At 43.3% G+C, this 17,669-nt stretch overlaps 2 protein-coding genes across 3 annotated transcripts in view; one reads left to right on the forward strand and one right to left on the reverse strand.

Moving 5' to 3' along the window:
* Mlh1 (mutL homolog 1) overlaps window positions 1–8,582 on the reverse strand; it is a 40,626-nt gene extending 32,044 nt beyond the window's left edge. Inside the window, exons 1-5 of one of the 2 annotated variants that reach the window (XM_005348013.2) lie at window positions 8,400–8,582; window positions 6,289–6,379; window positions 5,377–5,475; window positions 3,133–3,206; window positions 849–921 (exon numbers count right to left, since the gene is read on the reverse strand). In XM_005348013.2, coding sequence (XP_005348070.1) covers window positions 849–921; window positions 3,133–3,206; window positions 5,377–5,475; window positions 6,289–6,379; window positions 8,400–8,515 — 453 coding nt within the window. In that variant the 5' untranslated portion in view covers window positions 8,516–8,582. The remainder of the gene's footprint in view (window positions 1–848; window positions 922–3,132; window positions 3,207–5,376; window positions 5,476–6,288; window positions 6,380–8,399) is intronic. The other variant, XM_026779425.1, reaches the window with a different exon arrangement.
* A 255-nt stretch (window positions 8,583–8,837) lies between these two features.
* Epm2aip1 (EPM2A interacting protein 1) lies at window positions 8,838–12,735 on the forward strand. Its single transcript, XM_005348015.2, has one exon. It carries the CDS (start codon window positions 8,954–8,956, stop codon window positions 10,772–10,774), a length of 1,821 nt encoding a protein of 606 aa, XP_005348072.1. The 5' UTR covers window positions 8,838–8,953; the 3' UTR covers window positions 10,775–12,735.
* The last annotated feature ends 4,934 nt before the right edge of the window (window positions 12,736–17,669 follow it).

Genomic DNA, 17,669 nt, shown 5'->3' on the forward strand with positions numbered 1-17,669 from the left:
TGGTTTCCTCCTGTTTTATAATACTCTCTATGGCTGGGATTAAGGCGTGGACTACCATGATTTAAGGCATGCACCACCCGATTTCTATGGTAACTAGTGTGGCTACTGGGATTAAAGGTGCGTGTCATTGTGACTACTAGGAATAAAGGTGTGTTACCACAACCTGGTCTGCAAGGCTGACCAGCGGGACTGTTTTACTCTCAGATCTTCAGGCAGTCTTTATTACAATACAATTGACATGCCACCACACAGCACTTTGAAGCACATGCTTGCTTCTGTCTCCTACCTGCCTATCATGCTCAGGACTTGAGATGTGCTACAGCTGGGGTCAGGAGTGAAGGGACAGAGACGGGTAAGATGACAGGGAGGTGCCCATGGGATTTCAGACTGGAAAGACATTGACATACTAGGAAAAGGCTTTTGACTCACAACACTCATGACCTACCCACGCCCTGAGGCAGCCGAGCAGAAATTCTCTGCTCTGCTGGAGACACTGGAAACTGAATTCTGAGATGTTAGTGACCTGCCTGTGAACACACAAGCACTGAAAGGTGAGACCAGGACTCGGACCCATGTCTTCTAGTCCACCACGATGATGTCTCAATGCCAACTGCACTGCCACTGATTTTTACCATCCCAGCCTCTTACAAAAGACAAGACGTAGGCAGGCTGCCATGCCATAAAACCCAATCATCATTTTTCTTAGAAGCTTAGGTATCCTGGGGCTTCTATTACAAATCAAAACTTATCTGATTTTTACACCAGGAACTCAGAGCCCATTTTACTTTTACTTCAGCATTCCTACTAAGCTGTGTGTCCCAAGTTTTATTCCGATGTGCCACTCTTACCGTAATCTGGGTACCCTGGTTGCCTGCACACGGCTTAGGAGGGGCTTTCAGCTTTCCATCTGAGTAACTTGCTCTAGTCAAACAACATAGAAGATTATTTGTATCTAACAGGATGCTTAGCCAAAGCATAAAAACAAAAACCCTAATATAGACACTGCAGCATATATCTGTAACCCAGACACGAGGAATACCTTGAAAGCCCCTAAACTACATGAAACAATAAATACATCAATACTTCACATTTAAAGATGAACTTCATTATTTAAAAAAAAAAGCTTGCAAATAAAATCTCATACACCAAAATTAACCAGGCCCAAAGCCTATATAGTTCAATGAATTTCTATACAGTTAGAATAGATATTAAGAAATAAATCTGTGGAGCTCCAAATTAAATTTGCACCTTCAGTAAGAAATAAACTTTATTTACATACTTATTCACCACCCAACACAAAACCCATGACAGAACTAGAAAAACAATGCACTTTCTAATCTTTCATAATTGTGTCTATTACCTGGATTTGGTTCATATTACATTTCATTTAAAAATGAAAATTATATCAATACATTATAACATAGCCATATTATATACTGCTAATTGGATTTTATAGAGGCATTTTATTTTATCTTACTTTAATGTTATGTGCATTGGTATTTTGCTTGCATGTATATCTGTGTAAAGATTCTGGATCCCCTGGAAATGGAGTTACAGATAGTCGTGAGCTGCCATATAGGTGCAGGGAACTGAACTGGGGTCCTTTGGAAGAGCAGCCAATGCTCTTAACTGTTGGGTCATCTCTCCAGCCCTAGAGGCATTTTCTTAGTTGAGGCTCCCTCTTCTTAAGTGACTTTAGTTTGTCTCAAGTTAATATAAAACTATCAAGCATAGGGAGGCACTGGGATCAAAGTGATACCTCTGGATTTCATTCTGCCTCAGAAGGGAGCCAGTAGAAACCCCAGATAGGGCATAACACAAAACCAGAAATCATGAAACAGGTACCTTAAGCTATTTACAAAAAACTTAACTCACAATTGTCTCTCTGGTTTATAACATTCCACGCAGTCCACCCAAATTGACATAGAATCAAGACCCTAACATCAGCCTTGCGTACTCCGAAGCAGTACATCACACATTAGTCTGCTGAAGAAGGTGGAGGACACGGAATTTCCTATTTTAATTTATAAGCAATTTGCATGCTTCAAATGTATTTTATTGTTGCTTTTCTTTCTTTCTGCATTCATTAGGTACTACTACTTACTACTAGTCTTCAGGCAGTGGCAGCCAGTGCTTACAAAAACAAGAGCATGATTTTGAGTTCTTGAACTCCATTTTGGTTCTGTTCCAGGATCATTTTGAGCTTCTGGAAACTGCCGGCACGACAGCCAGCAGCCAGATCACTCAGGTACAGGCTGAAGGGAACCAGAAGGAGTCAGCAAATGAGTGTTGACTCTTCAGCATCCCAGCCGCAGACCTGTCATCAGCCCAAAGTGCTACCCTACTAAAGGGCAAAAGGGCAGAACTAACACTAGCAACTACTATTTGTTTAGAAAACCTATGTGCAATAGACATCTTCCTTGGTGCTTGTAATATGTTACAGCTTATCAACTTATCTCTCTCTCTATCTTCCTCTCTCTCTTTTTTTTTGGGGGGGGGGCGCTTCAAGACAGGATCTCTCTGTGTAGCCATGACTGTCCAGGGACCCGCTCTGTAGACCAGGCTGGCTTTGAACTCAGAGATCCGCCTGCCTCTGCCTCCCAAGTATTGGGATTAAAGGTGTGCCACCACTACCCGGCACAATTTACCTCTTAAGTAGCCACAAAGTGGGGCTAGAGAGATGGCTCAGCTATTAAAAGCACTGGCTGATCTTCCAGTAAAACACAGAGGCCAAAGAGAAAATAAACAGAAAGGGGTTTCACTATCTCTTTACAGGGCAGATCTCATGACCTGGAAACTTCCCAAGGACCTGTATTCGATTCCCAGAATGTACATGGTAGTCTATAATTATCTGTAACTCCAGTCCCAGAGACCCCACCCCGTCTTCTGGCCTCCAAAGGCACCATACATACACCTAGTGCACAGATATGTATGCAGTCAAAATGTCCATACACATAAAATAAATGAATCTAAAATGTAAAAAGAACCCATGATCATCCCTGTAGATGAACAATTTATCCCTAGCAAGGGAAGAAAACAAATATCTTAACAACAACAACAACAACAACAAAGGAACAAGTTGGGGGGGTCCACACTGAGAGCAAACGCCTCATAGAAGGCATCATCACATACCTGTACGCACATTTGCCGTCAGCTGTTTTGGTTGTAATAGTAACATGAGCCACATGGCTTATGCTTGCCAAAGCCTGGGAGGAGAAGATGAAAGGAAAACTCACTGTCGCTTCATCAAAGGCAAAGCTTATCTAACTTGCCTGTTTTGATCTGCATTAATGAAGCAACAACGAACAATTTGACACATTTTAAGAAAAAGAGATGAAGTCAGGCAATGGTGGCACACACCTTTAATCCCTGCTTTCGGGAAGCAGACAGACAGATCTCTGTGAGTTCAAGGCCAGCCTGGTCTCTAAGAGCTAGTTCCAGGACAGGCTCCAAAGCTACAAAGAAACTCTGCCTCAAAAAACAAAAACAAAAACAAAAACAAAAACAAAAACAAAAACAAAAAAGAAAAAGCGATAAAATCTAATTCGTAGGATAATCACTAAAACAAGGGGAAGCATATATTAAAACTCCGAAAGGAATCACACAACACTTCCTGTGTTAACAGCAACTGTATCTCATGGTAGTACACAGGGCCTGTGCTGGACAATATCCCATTACTGTAACAATACATGAGATGACCAATTTATAGACAAAAGGCTCATGGTTTTAGAGGACTCATTTGATGGTCAGTAGGTCCTGATGCTTTGGTCCTGTGCTGAAGAAATTCATCATGGTATGGAGTTCATGGAAACCAAAGCTACTCACAACAGACATCCACAGAGGTCAAAGAGAAAAAGAAGGAAGGGGTTTCACCAGCTCCTACACTTAGCTTCAATAATATCCCCAAAATAATAAACTGGGGACCAAGCTTTCAGTGCATGGGTCTCTAGGGGCCACTTCAATTCCAAATGGTATCAAATGTATTAAATAAATTTTTAGTGATGTATCTTTCAAGAAATTAAAAAATGGGCCTTCACAAAGAAAAAACAGGATCTCTCAAAACTGCTTTATAGAAACAATTATACTTTTAAAAATGTGAATTCAAAATTGCTACAATTGGTCTGTACAACATCATCCACACTCCTGAGGGAGTTTCAATTCATTAAAAGGAACATGGCTCTCCTTGGGTAGCTGAGGCAGAAAGATCGCCTGAACCCAGGAGTTTGAGATCAGCAAAGGAGCCTGACCTCATCTCAAAAACAAATGAACAAAAAAGCTTCAGGCTCGGAGATTACTTGGTCACCCCAGATTTCCCCAGGTATTAATCTATAAGGTCCCGTCCCTGCGTCCGTCCGTCCCCCCTCCCCGCCTGCTTTGTAGTCAGGCTGGTTTCAAACTCTCAATTGTCCCGTCTCCGTCTCCCAAGTAGCAGTATTATAAGCATGCACCACTGTACCCAGCTTGGTTTATAAAATTTTCAACACTTAAAAACTTGAGCTGAGTGTGGTAGTGCAGCTTATAATCCCAATATTTTGGACACAAAGGCATGAATATCAGGAGCTTAAGACCAGCCTCAGCTACATAAAAAGTTCAAGACCAACCAGGGCTATAGAAGACATAGTTCAAAGCATAAAGCAGACTTAAAATATAAATAACTTTGAGACCCATGTAAGTAAGGCAAGACCTGTTCATAGGAGACAATCTCTTATGTACTTTCAGGAAGGAAGTTGGCCAATATGCTCAAATATTTCTGCCTTGAAAAAGAAAAAAAAAATCACCATTTTCTCAAATTAGGATCTAGATAAGATTCAATGAAGAGTCAATGAAGTGTGAGTGTGAGGGTAGTGGGGAGACAGAAGCAGGAGGCCCTGGTGAGTTCCAGGACAGTCAGCTCTGCCTCTTCTGAGATAATGGGACCCTATCTGAAAGAGAGACAGGGAGAGGAGAGAGATCAAATGAGGAGGCTCCTCAGGCCCTACAAATGTCTTTTAGTTTTCCTGTGCAGACTGCCAGTTGAGTCTATTGTGTGCAATTTTCTAACCCTGTATAGTTTACGTTACCATTCACACAGGGCCCTATATTTTCCATACACTGATATGCAGATGAAAATGTTGGTCAGATTTACATTTGATTTTCTGATAAAATTTCATAGATGATATTAGGGACTTCTATAAAGAGACACATGATGTTCAGTGCCTTTGTAGATAAAATAGTATATCAAGTATTTTTGAAAAAAGTTCTGTCCTGGAAAGCTAAATCTGTTAAAATTTTTTGTATTTAACAATAAGAAATATTAAATTTCATTTGCTTCTGTTGAGAAATGATAACGTTATCACAGGAGAGCATTTCTATACATTTCTTGAAGCCTTAGCTTACCTCACCCCGAAAGCCATAGGTAGAAATGCTGGCTAAATCTTCAAAAGTCTGCAGTTTACTTGTGGTGAACCTCTCGCACACAATATCCAGATCTTCCTTCTACAGGATTAAGGGGGAAAGGAGTAAATAATTATCTCTCTCACTCCCCAAGTCTTTCTGGAGTCTCATTCTATTGCTCTAATCTGAGAAGAAGCTCGCAGAAGAGGTTGACATTAGTACTAACTTCTTATGGCACCCGAACTACCAATGGATCTTCTTCTCTAGGCTGTTCCTTCTCAGTGTCCTGGAGTTCCCACCGCCTAACACTGGGATTCCACCCTTACACGGCTTCTCTACCTATGCTCACTCATGTCTGTCTCCTAGAGACAGGGTGTCACTGTATAGCCAAGGATACGTCTCTGACAGCGACCTCTCAAGTGCTGAAATTCTATGCATATGATATCATATCCAAATTCCGTTTTCTTTTTAAATTAAAAAAACAAAACAAATCTTTATTTTCAGTATACAGGAACCTCTTAAAATTGTAGTAAAAATAAAAATACATGCAACAAAATTTTTATTTTAGCTGGGTGTGGTGGCACACACTTGAAATTCTAGCACTTTGAAGGTAGAAGTAGGAGGGATAAGAATTTATGGTCACCCATTGCCATACAGTGTAATCAAGGTTGGTCTAAGTCACAAGAGACCAGGCCTCAAAAGCCATAAACAAGGGCTGGGCAGATACTTCAGGTGGTAAGAGCACCCACACCAGTTGGCTCACAGCTACTTCTAACTCTAGCTCCAAGGAGTCCAGTAACCTCTTCCGGTCTTTATAGACACTAGCACTCACTCAGCAGGCTAGGGAGAGGTTGTGCATTTTCCTAGAGGTTTGACATGAAGCACACAAACCTAGTTGCCCCAGGCTTTCCTTACCCTGATTCCAGTGCCATTGTCCTGGATCTGAATTAGCTTCAGGCCTCCTTCCTTAACAATCACTTGAATATTTGTAGATTTTGCATCTAAACTGGCAATCAGGAAAAAAAAAATGTCAGTTGCAACTACTTTGATATACATACTATAATAACAAACTCCAAACAGAGTATTTGACATGTTATCTCTCTGTCTGACAGCTCGATGTGGGTGCTGTATGAACGTATACTACAAAAGCCATTAAGTGCAGAGCCAACACTTCTGTTCCTGCAGGACAGTCCTTTTAATACAGTTGTTTCTTACTCTTTCCAACTAATTTTACTGTATTAATATTTAAAAATGATGTTTTCCTCTACACTTACATTTTCAAGAAAACACACTCATGATGAAGCAAAGAAAAACTGCCATGCAGAAATTGAAGAGGCTTAAAGGGTGAAGGCACAGCAGTGCACACCTTTAATTCCACCACTGAGGGGGGGGGGTGGAGCAGATGGGGCTCTGTGAATTCAAGGCCAGCCTGGTCTACAAGGCGAGTTTCAGGACAGCCAGGGCTGCTACACAGAGATACCCTATCTCAAAAAAACAAAAACAAGCAAACAAAAAAAGAGGGCTTAAGAGTTGAGGGTCTAGAGAGATAGTTCAGCAGTTATGGGTACTGGCTGCTTTTCCAGAGGACCAGAGTTCAGCTCCCAGCCCCGACATGGTGGCTCAGGACCATCTGAAACAGGAGTTGCAGAGGACCCGATGCCCTCTTTAGGCCTCTATGGGCACTGCATGCACATGGTGCACCTGACATGTACCAGCAAAACACCGTTCATAGAAAACATGTGAGGGGGTCCAGGCACCTGGCACTAATCAGGTGACGACCTGAGTTCAACCTAGGACCCACAAGGTGGAAGCAGAGAATCAGCTCCTCCACAAGTGTGTGCTACATACACTCTCCATCACACAGACAAAGCAGTAAACCAAATTAATTAAGCTAAAAGGGGAAAATAATCGTAAAAAGGAAGAAGTTACTATCCAGCACAGAAAACAAATTTGGCCTGAGACTGCATGGAAAGGGGAAGTTATCAATTTCTCTCATGAAAAATTCTGCATTGAAAAAAAAGTTACTTAAATGATAAACTTTTCTTGGCGCCCCCCTTAACTAGAATCCATGCAAAATCTCTGCTTGAATATAAGCTATGCTATTTTTAAGCTTAGCTTTGGTTTACAGTATTCAGGCAGAGTACACTAACTGGCCGCAGGGAGCCTGGGGACGTTGGAGTTGGTACAGCAATAGACTGCTGGATGGAGAATGAATTATCAGGATAACTTGGGCCTGTTACCTTTTACCTCTTTTCCTTTCTCCCTCTTGCAGTACCATTGCTCTGAATGGTTTGTTTTCAGTGAACTTCTACAAGACTACTAGTCCTCACTGGAGAAACCTTTTCTCTTTGTTGTAACAAAGTATGGGCTTCACGGACATCAACTGATATTAACACAAAGGCTCGGACAGTCTTTATGTATATTCCATGGGGTCCTTTTTGAACCTATTTGATGGTGTGTCTATTTTGAAGTAGACCGTTCTGTCCACATTTTTAACCTCTCCTCTCCACAAGGTGATGGACGGGCCTAAGTTTCAGAAGCAACAAATGCTTCTTCCCAGAACACTAACTGGGGTCATTGATTTGACAATAAGAGAGTCAGAAAAAAGTCCCGTGTCCACTGGCCTGACCTAAAAGGCCAATAATTTTGAACAAAACTCAAAAGGAACTGTGCCCTGGATGTGTAGGGATTGAATAAATGATAAACAAGGCGTGCTCTGAGGACTGTTTCTCTCTCCACCCTAGACATTCACACATCTTCAGTTGCGCATCTTTTGCGAACGTGATGTGAAGCTAAGCAGCTTCCTTCGGAAAGGTACCATTAAATCCGTATCACGCCTGCTGCCTCTACTTGCGACCCAAACGGGTCTCGCGGAAGCCGTGAGGACCCCGCTGGTCGGAAGCCGGCCAGGCGCGCTCAGGGTCCCCGTGCCCAGAGCAGCCCGAGGTGGCAGACCGCAGCAGGTGGGTCGGCCCCGTCCCGTCCCGTGTCGCCTTCGGGGGAACTCGGCTCTGTTCCCTCCGTACCAGTTTTCAAGCATCTCTTTGATAGCATTAGCCGGCCGCTGGATAACTTCCCCCGCCGCTATGCGGTTCACTACCGTCTCGTCCAGACGCCGAATAACTCCCGCTACAAACGCCATGTCGGCGCCACAGCTCGCCGTCAGCCAATCACTCCGGCTCCTCACCTTCACGTTCTTCCTGCAGCTTCGGCCGACGCCGTCCTGACGGCCTTCCCAGCGACAAGTGATGATTGGGCAGCACGAATGCCAGTCAAGTTGCTTTTCTACACGTCAGTTCCTGGGTCCCTGTTCCCGCCCTCAACCGCGGCCGCCCACTGGGCTAGAGGGCCACGCGCTTGCGCGGCAAAGTTCACGGTCCGCTCCTCCTATTGGTTCGCTCCCGAGAGCTAAGGGAATACGAAATCTCCAGCCAATAGGAACGGAGGTGCCCTGGCGGAGGCTGGTGCGCCCCTGCTCGGGTGATCTGGCGCAGACCCCAGGGGGTGCTTGGCGCTCGGCGGGCTCCTCCCCGTTTGCTGCGGCCTCGGAGCTCGGCGTAATCCTGTGGCCTCCCGCAGAATGTGGATGACGCCCAAGAGGATCAGAATGGAAGTCGACGAAGCTCTCGTGTTCCGGCCCGAGTGGACCCAGCGTTACTTGGTGGTGGAGCCTGCGGAGGGCGACGGGGCCCTGTGCCTGGTGTGTCGCCGCCTGGTCGCCTCTACCCGGGAACGCGACGTGAGGCGCCACTACGAGGCCGAACACGAATTCTACGAACGGTTCGTAGGGGAAGAGGAGCGCGCGGCCCTGGTGGAGCGGCTGCGTCAGGGCGACATGTCCCTGGCTGCCGTGCTCACTCCGGAGGAGAGAGCGACGCGGGCAGGCCTCGGCCTCTGTCGCTTCTTGGCCTTGAAGGGTCGCGGCTGGGGTGAGGGAGACTTCGTACACCAGTGCATGGAGGTGTTACTGAGGGAGGTGCTGCCCGATCACGTCGGCGTCCTGGAAGGCATTGATTTATCGCCGGAGATCACGCGGCAGAGGATTCTGAGCATTGACAGCAATCTCCGCAGCCAGCTCTTTAACCGAGCCAGGGACTTCAAGGCCTATTCCCTCGCTTTGGATGACCAGGCTTTTGTGGCCTATGAGAACTACCTCCTGGTCTTCATCCGTGGCGTCGGCCGCGACCTGGAGGTTCAGGAAGATCTTCTGACGATTGTCAACCTGACTCATCACTTCAGTGTCGGGGCCCTCATGTCGACAATTCTGGAGGCCCTGCAGACCGCAGGACTCAGCTTACAGCGAATGGTTGGACTGACCACGACCCACACCCTAAGGATGATCGGCGAGAACTCGGGACTGGTCTCCTACATGAGAGAAAAGGCCGTGAGCCCCAACTGTTGGAACGTTATCCACTATTCGGGATTTCTGCACTTGGAACTGCTGAGTTCTTACGATGTTGATATTAATCAGATCATAAATACCATATCTGAGTGGGTAGTTATGATTAAGACCCGAGGTGTTAGACGACCAGAGTTCCAGCCTTTACTAACAGAGTCTGAATCCGAGCACGGCGAAAGGGTTAATGGACGGTGTTTGAACAACTGGCTGAGAAGAGGCAAGACGTTAAAACTCATATTTTCACTAAGAAAAGAAATAGAGGCTTTCTTGGTTTCGGTGGGGGCCACAACAGTCCACTTCTCAGACAAGCAATGGCTCTGTGATTTTGGCTTCTTGGTAGATATTATGGATTATCTTCGAGAGATCAGTGAAGAACTGCAGATCAGTAAGGTCTTTGCCGCCGCCGCCTTTGAACGAATCTGTACCTTTGAGGGTAAGCTGAGTTCACTTCAGAGACATATGGAGGAAGTCAATCTAGCAGACTTTCCTGCCTTCAGCATAATCGTTGATGAACTTAGACAGCAGTTTAAGGAAGATCAGAAAATATTTGATCCTGACAGGTATCAGATGGTGATCTCCCGCCTACAGAAAGATTTTGAGAGACATTTTAAGGACCTCAAGTTCATTAAAAAGGACTTAGAACTCTTTGCAAACCCGTTTAGCTTTAAGCCTGAATATGCGCCTATTTCAGTGCGAGTGGAGCTGACGAAACTGCAGGCGAACACTGACCTGTGGAATGAATACAGAGTCAAAGACTTGGGACAGTTTTATGCTGGATTGTCTGGGGAAGCTTACCCCATTATCAAAGGGGTTGCCTATAAGGTGGCATCCTTGTTTGACAGTAACCAAATCTGTGATAAGGCTTTTTCATATTTAACTCGAAACCAACACACACTGAGCCAGCCACTGACCGACGAGCATCTCCAAGCACTGTTTCGAGTTGCCACAACGGAAATGGATCCTCGTTGGGATGATCTTGTGAGAGAAAGAAACGATTCATAAGCCTTTGCAGTACAGCAATTCAACTTGGAAAGGAAAAATTAGTTTGATTTTTTTTCTTTCACGTTTACTAATTTGGATTGTTGGAAAGCACTGAGCTTATTACAAGATGTCCAAATTGATAAACATTGAATTCTTTCTGACACGTTGCCTTTTAAAACCCCATTACATTTGGCAACATGGGACTGAAACATAAGAATACACCTTCCAAAAACTTAGTTTGATGGAAATGTCATTGCCTTTTACGTTTATGTTATAACTGCTTTTCAACACGTTTAGTATTGATATTGTAAGTTGAACTAGAAGTCTGGTTTTAAAATGTTCTGGAGATATTTGCCAAAAGTTTCAGCTCTTATTTTGACACGGTGTAAAAAGTGTGATCCTGGTTTGAAATGACCAACTCCTTCAAAGTGTATTTGTGTCAGTTTACAGACACTCCTAACAAATTCAGTTTCTGAAAAGGAGCGTATACACTGGAGGTGTTTGTCTAGCTAACAGATTTTAAGGGTATTTTTGGAAGCATATTTCTGAGCCCCCACCCCCACATACCCAGTTCATGGTGACATTACAGATGGAGGAAGTCATCAAAATTTGGCTGGAGCAGCAAGAATTATCTTAAAATTTTGATTTATGAGGCCTCTTACTATCAGGAATTAAGAATAAACGATTATTGGAGGTTTGCTCCTTATTATTTCACAACTAGGGACAATTTTTTCAGCCCGTCTCTGAAAGGAACATGGTAAGTATGGAATCTTAACCCTTGCCAGTCAGTAATTCTCTTTTCTACTCTAGACAGAATTTTGGCCCTATCAAAACAGTGGGAGGGGACTTTTCCACTTCAGGATCAGGAGTTATGAGAGGTTCTAACTTCTTTGTCTCTTCTGCATGGGTATTAATGTTTTATAGAGAAACTATACTTAAGGGAGACATTTTATTTTGAAATGACAAATTTCAGTTCGTTAGCTGCTGAAAATGGATTTACTCCACAGCTGTGTTACACGTTAGGTAGTTAAGACAGTACACAATTAATATGTAAATCTCAAGAAGCAGCCTTATCCACAGACCGTAACAATTCCTATTCTTAGAGACGTTGGTTTTGTGCTGTAACGTTATCAGACGTGTTAACTGTGACGACGTCAACCCTACAGTAAAGCTCAGCATTGTGAGCCTGATGTAAAAGCAGCAGCGATTTGTAACCCATCCTCAAGTACAGTTTAAGAGCTGCCGTGCTACTCCCTGTCCTGAGTATTGCAGCACGTTATCCTGTTGCACAGTCCAGGAACCTGATTGCAACCACGAATTTAGAAGCAACTGATGCCTAAGCCACACAAGCCTAAGAGCCAAAGTCAGATCAGTGGTTCTCAGCCAGAGGTGGAACCCTTCCTTCCCGAGAGTGCTGGAAAGTGTTGTGGGCACCTTTGTGATTATCTGTTTACTGGAAGGTTCTGCTGGCCTTTAAGCTTAAAGATCTCTCCTGTGGTTTTCAGGACAGCCTGATGCCACGAAGAGGCATCCCTCCCAAAGTGCCAGCACCCTCCCCACCAAGTACACATTATCTTATTTCAAGAGACAGGGAGAGTCTCCAGTAGAAGCTGGTGGCGTACTTTTAGGGAAGCCTGATTCCAGCGGTGCAGAGAAGAGAAGCCAGTGTCAGGCTGACCTCTTGCTTAGCCAAGAATAAGCTTAAGTACCTGAAACCGAAGGACTCTGCTGGTAGTTTCCCATAGCTTTGTCTGCTACCTTTTACAGCAAATACTTCAAGAACTTTTATTCTTTGGGAGAATGATCGGAAGTCCTGAAAGCGGCTTCTACTTTCTATTCCTAGTCCTCTCAATATTAATATCGTGTGCATTCTGTCAAGTTCTTGTGGTTTGCTTTAAGGTGATAATAAAATTAGTTTGCATTATGTAGCCACTGTGTGAGTTTGGGAGATATATATATATATAAGCTAAGAATTTTTTTTTTTTAAAAAATTGACCCTCAGCAATAGAGAGTTTGCTGTAACTAGTCTTGGGCTTTTTGTTTGTTTATTTAAGGCAGTGGTTCTCAACCTTCCTAATGCTGCGACCCTTTAATACAGTTTATATTTGTGGTGACCCCAACCATAAGATTATTTCATTGCTACTTCATAGATGTAATTTTGCTACTCTTATGAATCATAATGTAAATATCTGCTTATGTGACCCAAAGGGGTCATGATCCACAGGTTGAGAACCACTTGGTTAAGGTGTTTTGCCGTTTTCTGTATTAAGTAATTATAGCTGCATGGCAGTCTTTTAGTCTTTTTTTCTTTCCTTTTTCCCTTTTAGATATCTAGTTGTTACTGGTCCTGTGGTATCAGTGAATATAGTTAAAATAAGTGCCATTTATAGGACAAACAACTGTGTCCTTAGCTGTTCCCATTTCTTTCCTTTCCACTGGCTCAAATATTTGCTTGCCCAGTCTCCTATATTGCCAGTCAAATCACCCAAGTTCAGTATCTCTGTCAGTGTTTTTCCTTCCTTGAAACCATCCTAGGTTTGCAGAGACACCAGCCCCCAGGTGCACTCAGTCCGTACAGACACCTCTTCGTTAAGTGTATGTGTGAGTATGTCTATCTCTTGCTTTGTTTGCTTCTTTTTAGGCTGCCTAATCTCCCTTGCCTCGTTTTCCTACTTTGCCTCCTTAGTTGCTCTCATCTCTTCCTATGACTTTTACCAGCTGTATTGCAGATATTTCCAAATTCTTATCCCCTGAAGATTCCGCCTAAGTCCTAGTTACTAGATCACTGACGCTCTGCTCTCTCCCGGCCTCCCCACACATCTTAGCTTTCTCCCAAACCTGCTTTTCCTCTCATTTTCCCTTCAGCAGGCGTTACAGTTGTCAGTCAGTTGCCCTCACCCAAGCCCACTCATACTACTCCATGGCTTTCCCCATTGCAGTCAGAAGAGAGAGGTAGACACTTATTCATCTTGCAGCTCTTGTTTTATGTGTCAAAGAGGCTGCAGTGGCGCCCTCTAGGCCAGGTGCCCAGCTACACTTGCTAAACACCCTTGTCCTTCCTACTTAGCATTTCTTACTGCGAATTGGTCAGTGCTTGACTGGAACTGGGAAGTCTGACCCATTGTTTGATCTCTAGTGAATAGTTCAGAGCTGGCATTTGAACAGATGTTTGGGCAAATAAATACTCGTATGGGTTTTCATGACCTTTGAACCCTTCACAGTCTTCATTTGGTCTTCATAGACATCCTGCCTGTTCACTGGCTAGTTCTTCACCATCTATTGCAGATTAAGAAATGAAGCTCGCCTTATTTGTGACTAGGGACCTCACTGTTGTGTTTCTTGAATTTAGTGCAGTGCTTAGCATGTGGTTTAACTATTACGTGACTGTGGCTAAGAGTTTACCCTAGGAAATTAATAGTATTGTCAGGATGCAAACCTAGGTGTACTCACAGATTTGCTCTGTATCTAGTGTGAAGTACATCCATAATATAGTCTGTATATATTTTTAATTTCCAAAGGAACCTACACATAGAGGAAAGGGTTGGATAACTGTTTAGATTAAACTGAGTGCAGTAATCTAAAACTTATCTTCAGTATTGGAGAAATGCCACCTAAGAGTTAACATCCGTTTTTCCTTTTGTAGGCGTCAACCCTAGGAGAAAATGGCATGCTATTTAGTAGTTACTTTGCTTTACAGATGATTTCTGGCTCTTCTGGAATTTCAAAGTAAGTAAACTTGTCTATGAGAAGGTTGTCTGAGCCATCCTGGCTACTAGATCCTCAGCTCATTAATTTTCTTACGTGTGGAATGCCCACATCATCTCCCCAAGGAGAAAACCCCCAGCTGAGGTCCAGGAAACATGTACTTTTTGATTTGCTGTATCTCCTTGCTTTCTTGTTTCATGCTCCTGTGAAGTTTAAAATCAGTCTTATGTTGGAAAGCCAGACCCTGAGTCTCTTTCATTAAGCCATTTTGCCCAATTTAAGAGATGAGCTAGCATCATTCTCTTAACTAGTCACATTAATTAATTAATTCACTCTGAGGTCTTGGTAGTAGGTCCGATAATTATCCAGAGATTTGATCCTTGTTGCAAAACTAGGTTTTCATCAATCTTTGGGTTCAAGAGTTTCTCATTTTTAGTTTGTATTTGAAAAATTGTCTCTTTCTATACTGTAAGTACTTTATAATCTATAATTTCTGTCTTGAAACTGACCAAATGCTGAGTTCATGTCCTACACATTTTGTCATATGTAGGCAACAGCCACCGCAAGGTAATTTTTTCTTCTTTAAATAAAGGGTAGCTGTCCTGTCTCCCAATTCATCTGAAGGGGGCACTTTTGCCTCTCCTTAGTATAAATTACCCTTGTGTAATTATTTTTCTATCTTCCGGTAGCAATCTTCCCAAATGCCTCCCAGCTAATCGCTAAGCAGCTGTTTAGTATTTTAGTTCTGCATCAGGATTGGCAAGGTTGCCATGAGGTGAATAACTACAAAAGTTAATGCTGCTTGTCTGCAGCAGGTTGTCGAGGGCTTCATGTAGGAGAGGGACTAAAGCCTGCAGGCCAAGTCTGTCCGGGCTCATCCTCTAAGGCAGTGTTATGAGGGCGCAGCCGTGTCTGCCCTGAACCGTCATGGCTGCATCTCTGCAGTTCCAGATCTGAGTGCTGACACAGTGTGTGTGCCGCACAGACTAAAGTACATTATGGAAAAGTTTGCTAATTTCTGCTTAAAATGCCTCTGTCTTGTGGCCCAGGACAAAGCAGACTCATTAGGAGCTGACTGCTCACTTTGGGGAATGAGAAGAGAAAGTTTGACAGATAGCAGAGCCTACAAAGCCCACAGCCACACCAGAGCTCTAGGAGAAGTGCAATCCCTCCACATAGCTGGGAGGAAAATGAACTATTTGGAAGATAACACTAGTGATTTTTGTGGTTCTAGTCCCCTAGTTACATCATTATAAATATGTCTGTTTTTTCATTGAGATAAAAGTTTACAAATACTCAGTGTCCATCTCAGTGGATTTTCTATTCATCTGTGAATGCACCATTCATATCCAAGTAGGAAATTGTCACTCCCGTAGGTGCCCTTTGCCTTTCACAGAGAGTTGCTGGGCTGACCTTTATTGCCTGTCAATCAGTTTTGCCTGTTTGAAATCTATATCAATGTAATTATATATACTCTATCTTCTGTTCTCTGTGTCTGCTAGAGTAATCCATGGTGTGGGTTGTAACAGCTCATTTTTCATTTCTGTGTTGATGTCCATTTGTTGTACCAGTTTCTCCATTCAGTGTTGATGAATATTTGGATTGTTTCCAGTTTGTGGTCATTATTAATAAAATTGCTATTAAAAGCCTTGTGTCTGTCTTCTAGTGAGCATGTGTTACTCTTTCTGGTTGGTGTGTTCTTGGCAGATAAACTTGCTTCTGTTATTTACTTTATACAGGTTATTTCCCACGAAGCAGAGTGACCCTTACTTTAAAGTCTGTCAGATAATGCCACCTTTCTACTCAGACTTGGAACACAGAATAAAAGCTGACATCTGACCATTTCTACATGGTCTTTACCCACACATAACTTCTTGATGTCTCTTCTAACATTTTGTCTTTTATTCCTCTGTCTCTCTCTGTGTCTCCTCACTCTGTACTAAGTGCTGTGCTTATCAATTGGGGAGTAAGGCAAATGTTTTATATTTTGAGTAGCTTGGTTTTGGTGTCAGGCTGGGGACTGACTCCAGGGCCTCAAGGACGTAAAGCATCTGCTCTGCCTCTCACTGCATTCTGCTGTAACACTGGTTTATGATGCATTAAGTATCCCACTGAGCACTAATGCTCAACTTTGAAAAGGTCTTTACATATTAAAACACAGCCACTTGATTTCAGAAATGTGTAAGTTCTTGAGTTGCAGTTCTCCAGTTTATGATTAGAGTTTGTCAATGTGATGATGTTATTGTTACTAGTTCATATCCCCTGGGCTTAGGTGGGTCCTGGGCACTGGGAGAGGAGTTAGGAAGACAGTGGAATGAGGAAATATTTGTATTAAACCTAAAATTGCACAGCTGCAAGGGACCTGTAGCATGATTAATAAAAACCCAGAGACAAATACTGGTTCAATCTGAAGGTCAGAAAAGCAAAACAGCCAGCCACTGGCTCTTAAGTTATACTTCAGTCTGAAGTGGCGATCCTGCCTCCAGGAATCTCAGAATGAGAGTGTGTGAGGGCCGTCCCCTCCAGTTTTATATTCCTCTCTGAGGCAGGGATTAAGGGAGTTCACCACTACTGCCTGGTTTCTATGGCAACTAGTGTGGCTACTGGAATCGAAGGTGTGTGTCACCACTGCCTGATCTGTAAGGCTGACCAGTGGTGCTGTTTTGTTCTTTTTATTAAACTACAAATGAAATATCACTACAGGGACCTCTAAGTGTGCCATTGTTGGTGTGTCACTAGTGGTTATAAAGTTAGAGATTAGATACTGAGACTGAAGAAGGCCCAGCAGGTAAGAGCTCCTACTGCTTCTTCAGAGGACTATAGTTTGGTTTCTGGTTCCCAGCACCCAGGTCAGGTGGCTCACATTTACCTGTAACTCCAGTTCCAGGAGATCTGATGCTCTCTTCTGTCCTCCCTGGTCATCCTTGGACACAACGTGTAAATTTTAAAAAAGGATTTTTAAGCCACACATCTTTTTATAACTTTACAATTGAAGTGTTAGAAACTTGACATGGTTAAAGAATTCAATTTTGACAAACACCAGGCCATGAAATCATAAAAAAGAAACGTTCTTAAAAGTTTATACTTGGTCAACTAATAAGAAGAAAATCAGGACTCTGTTGAAAGGCAAAGTCATAGTTGGTTCAAACTTGGGTCGAATTACCATCGAGTGGGAGCTTAAAAAACATTGGTTGTAGCTGGGCGCTGGTGG

Source organism: Microtus ochrogaster, chromosome 5, assembly GCF_000317375.1.
Source record: "Microtus ochrogaster isolate Prairie Vole_2 chromosome 5, MicOch1.0, whole genome shotgun sequence".
NCBI lineage: Eukaryota > Metazoa > Chordata > Mammalia > Rodentia > Cricetidae > Microtus > Microtus ochrogaster.

What these genes read in the sequence shown, in the direction of transcription:
- Epm2aip1 (XM_005348015.2), top strand. Translation starts at nt 8,954, where the DNA reads ATGTGGATGACGCCCAAGAGGATCAGAATGGAAGTCGACGAAGCTCTC.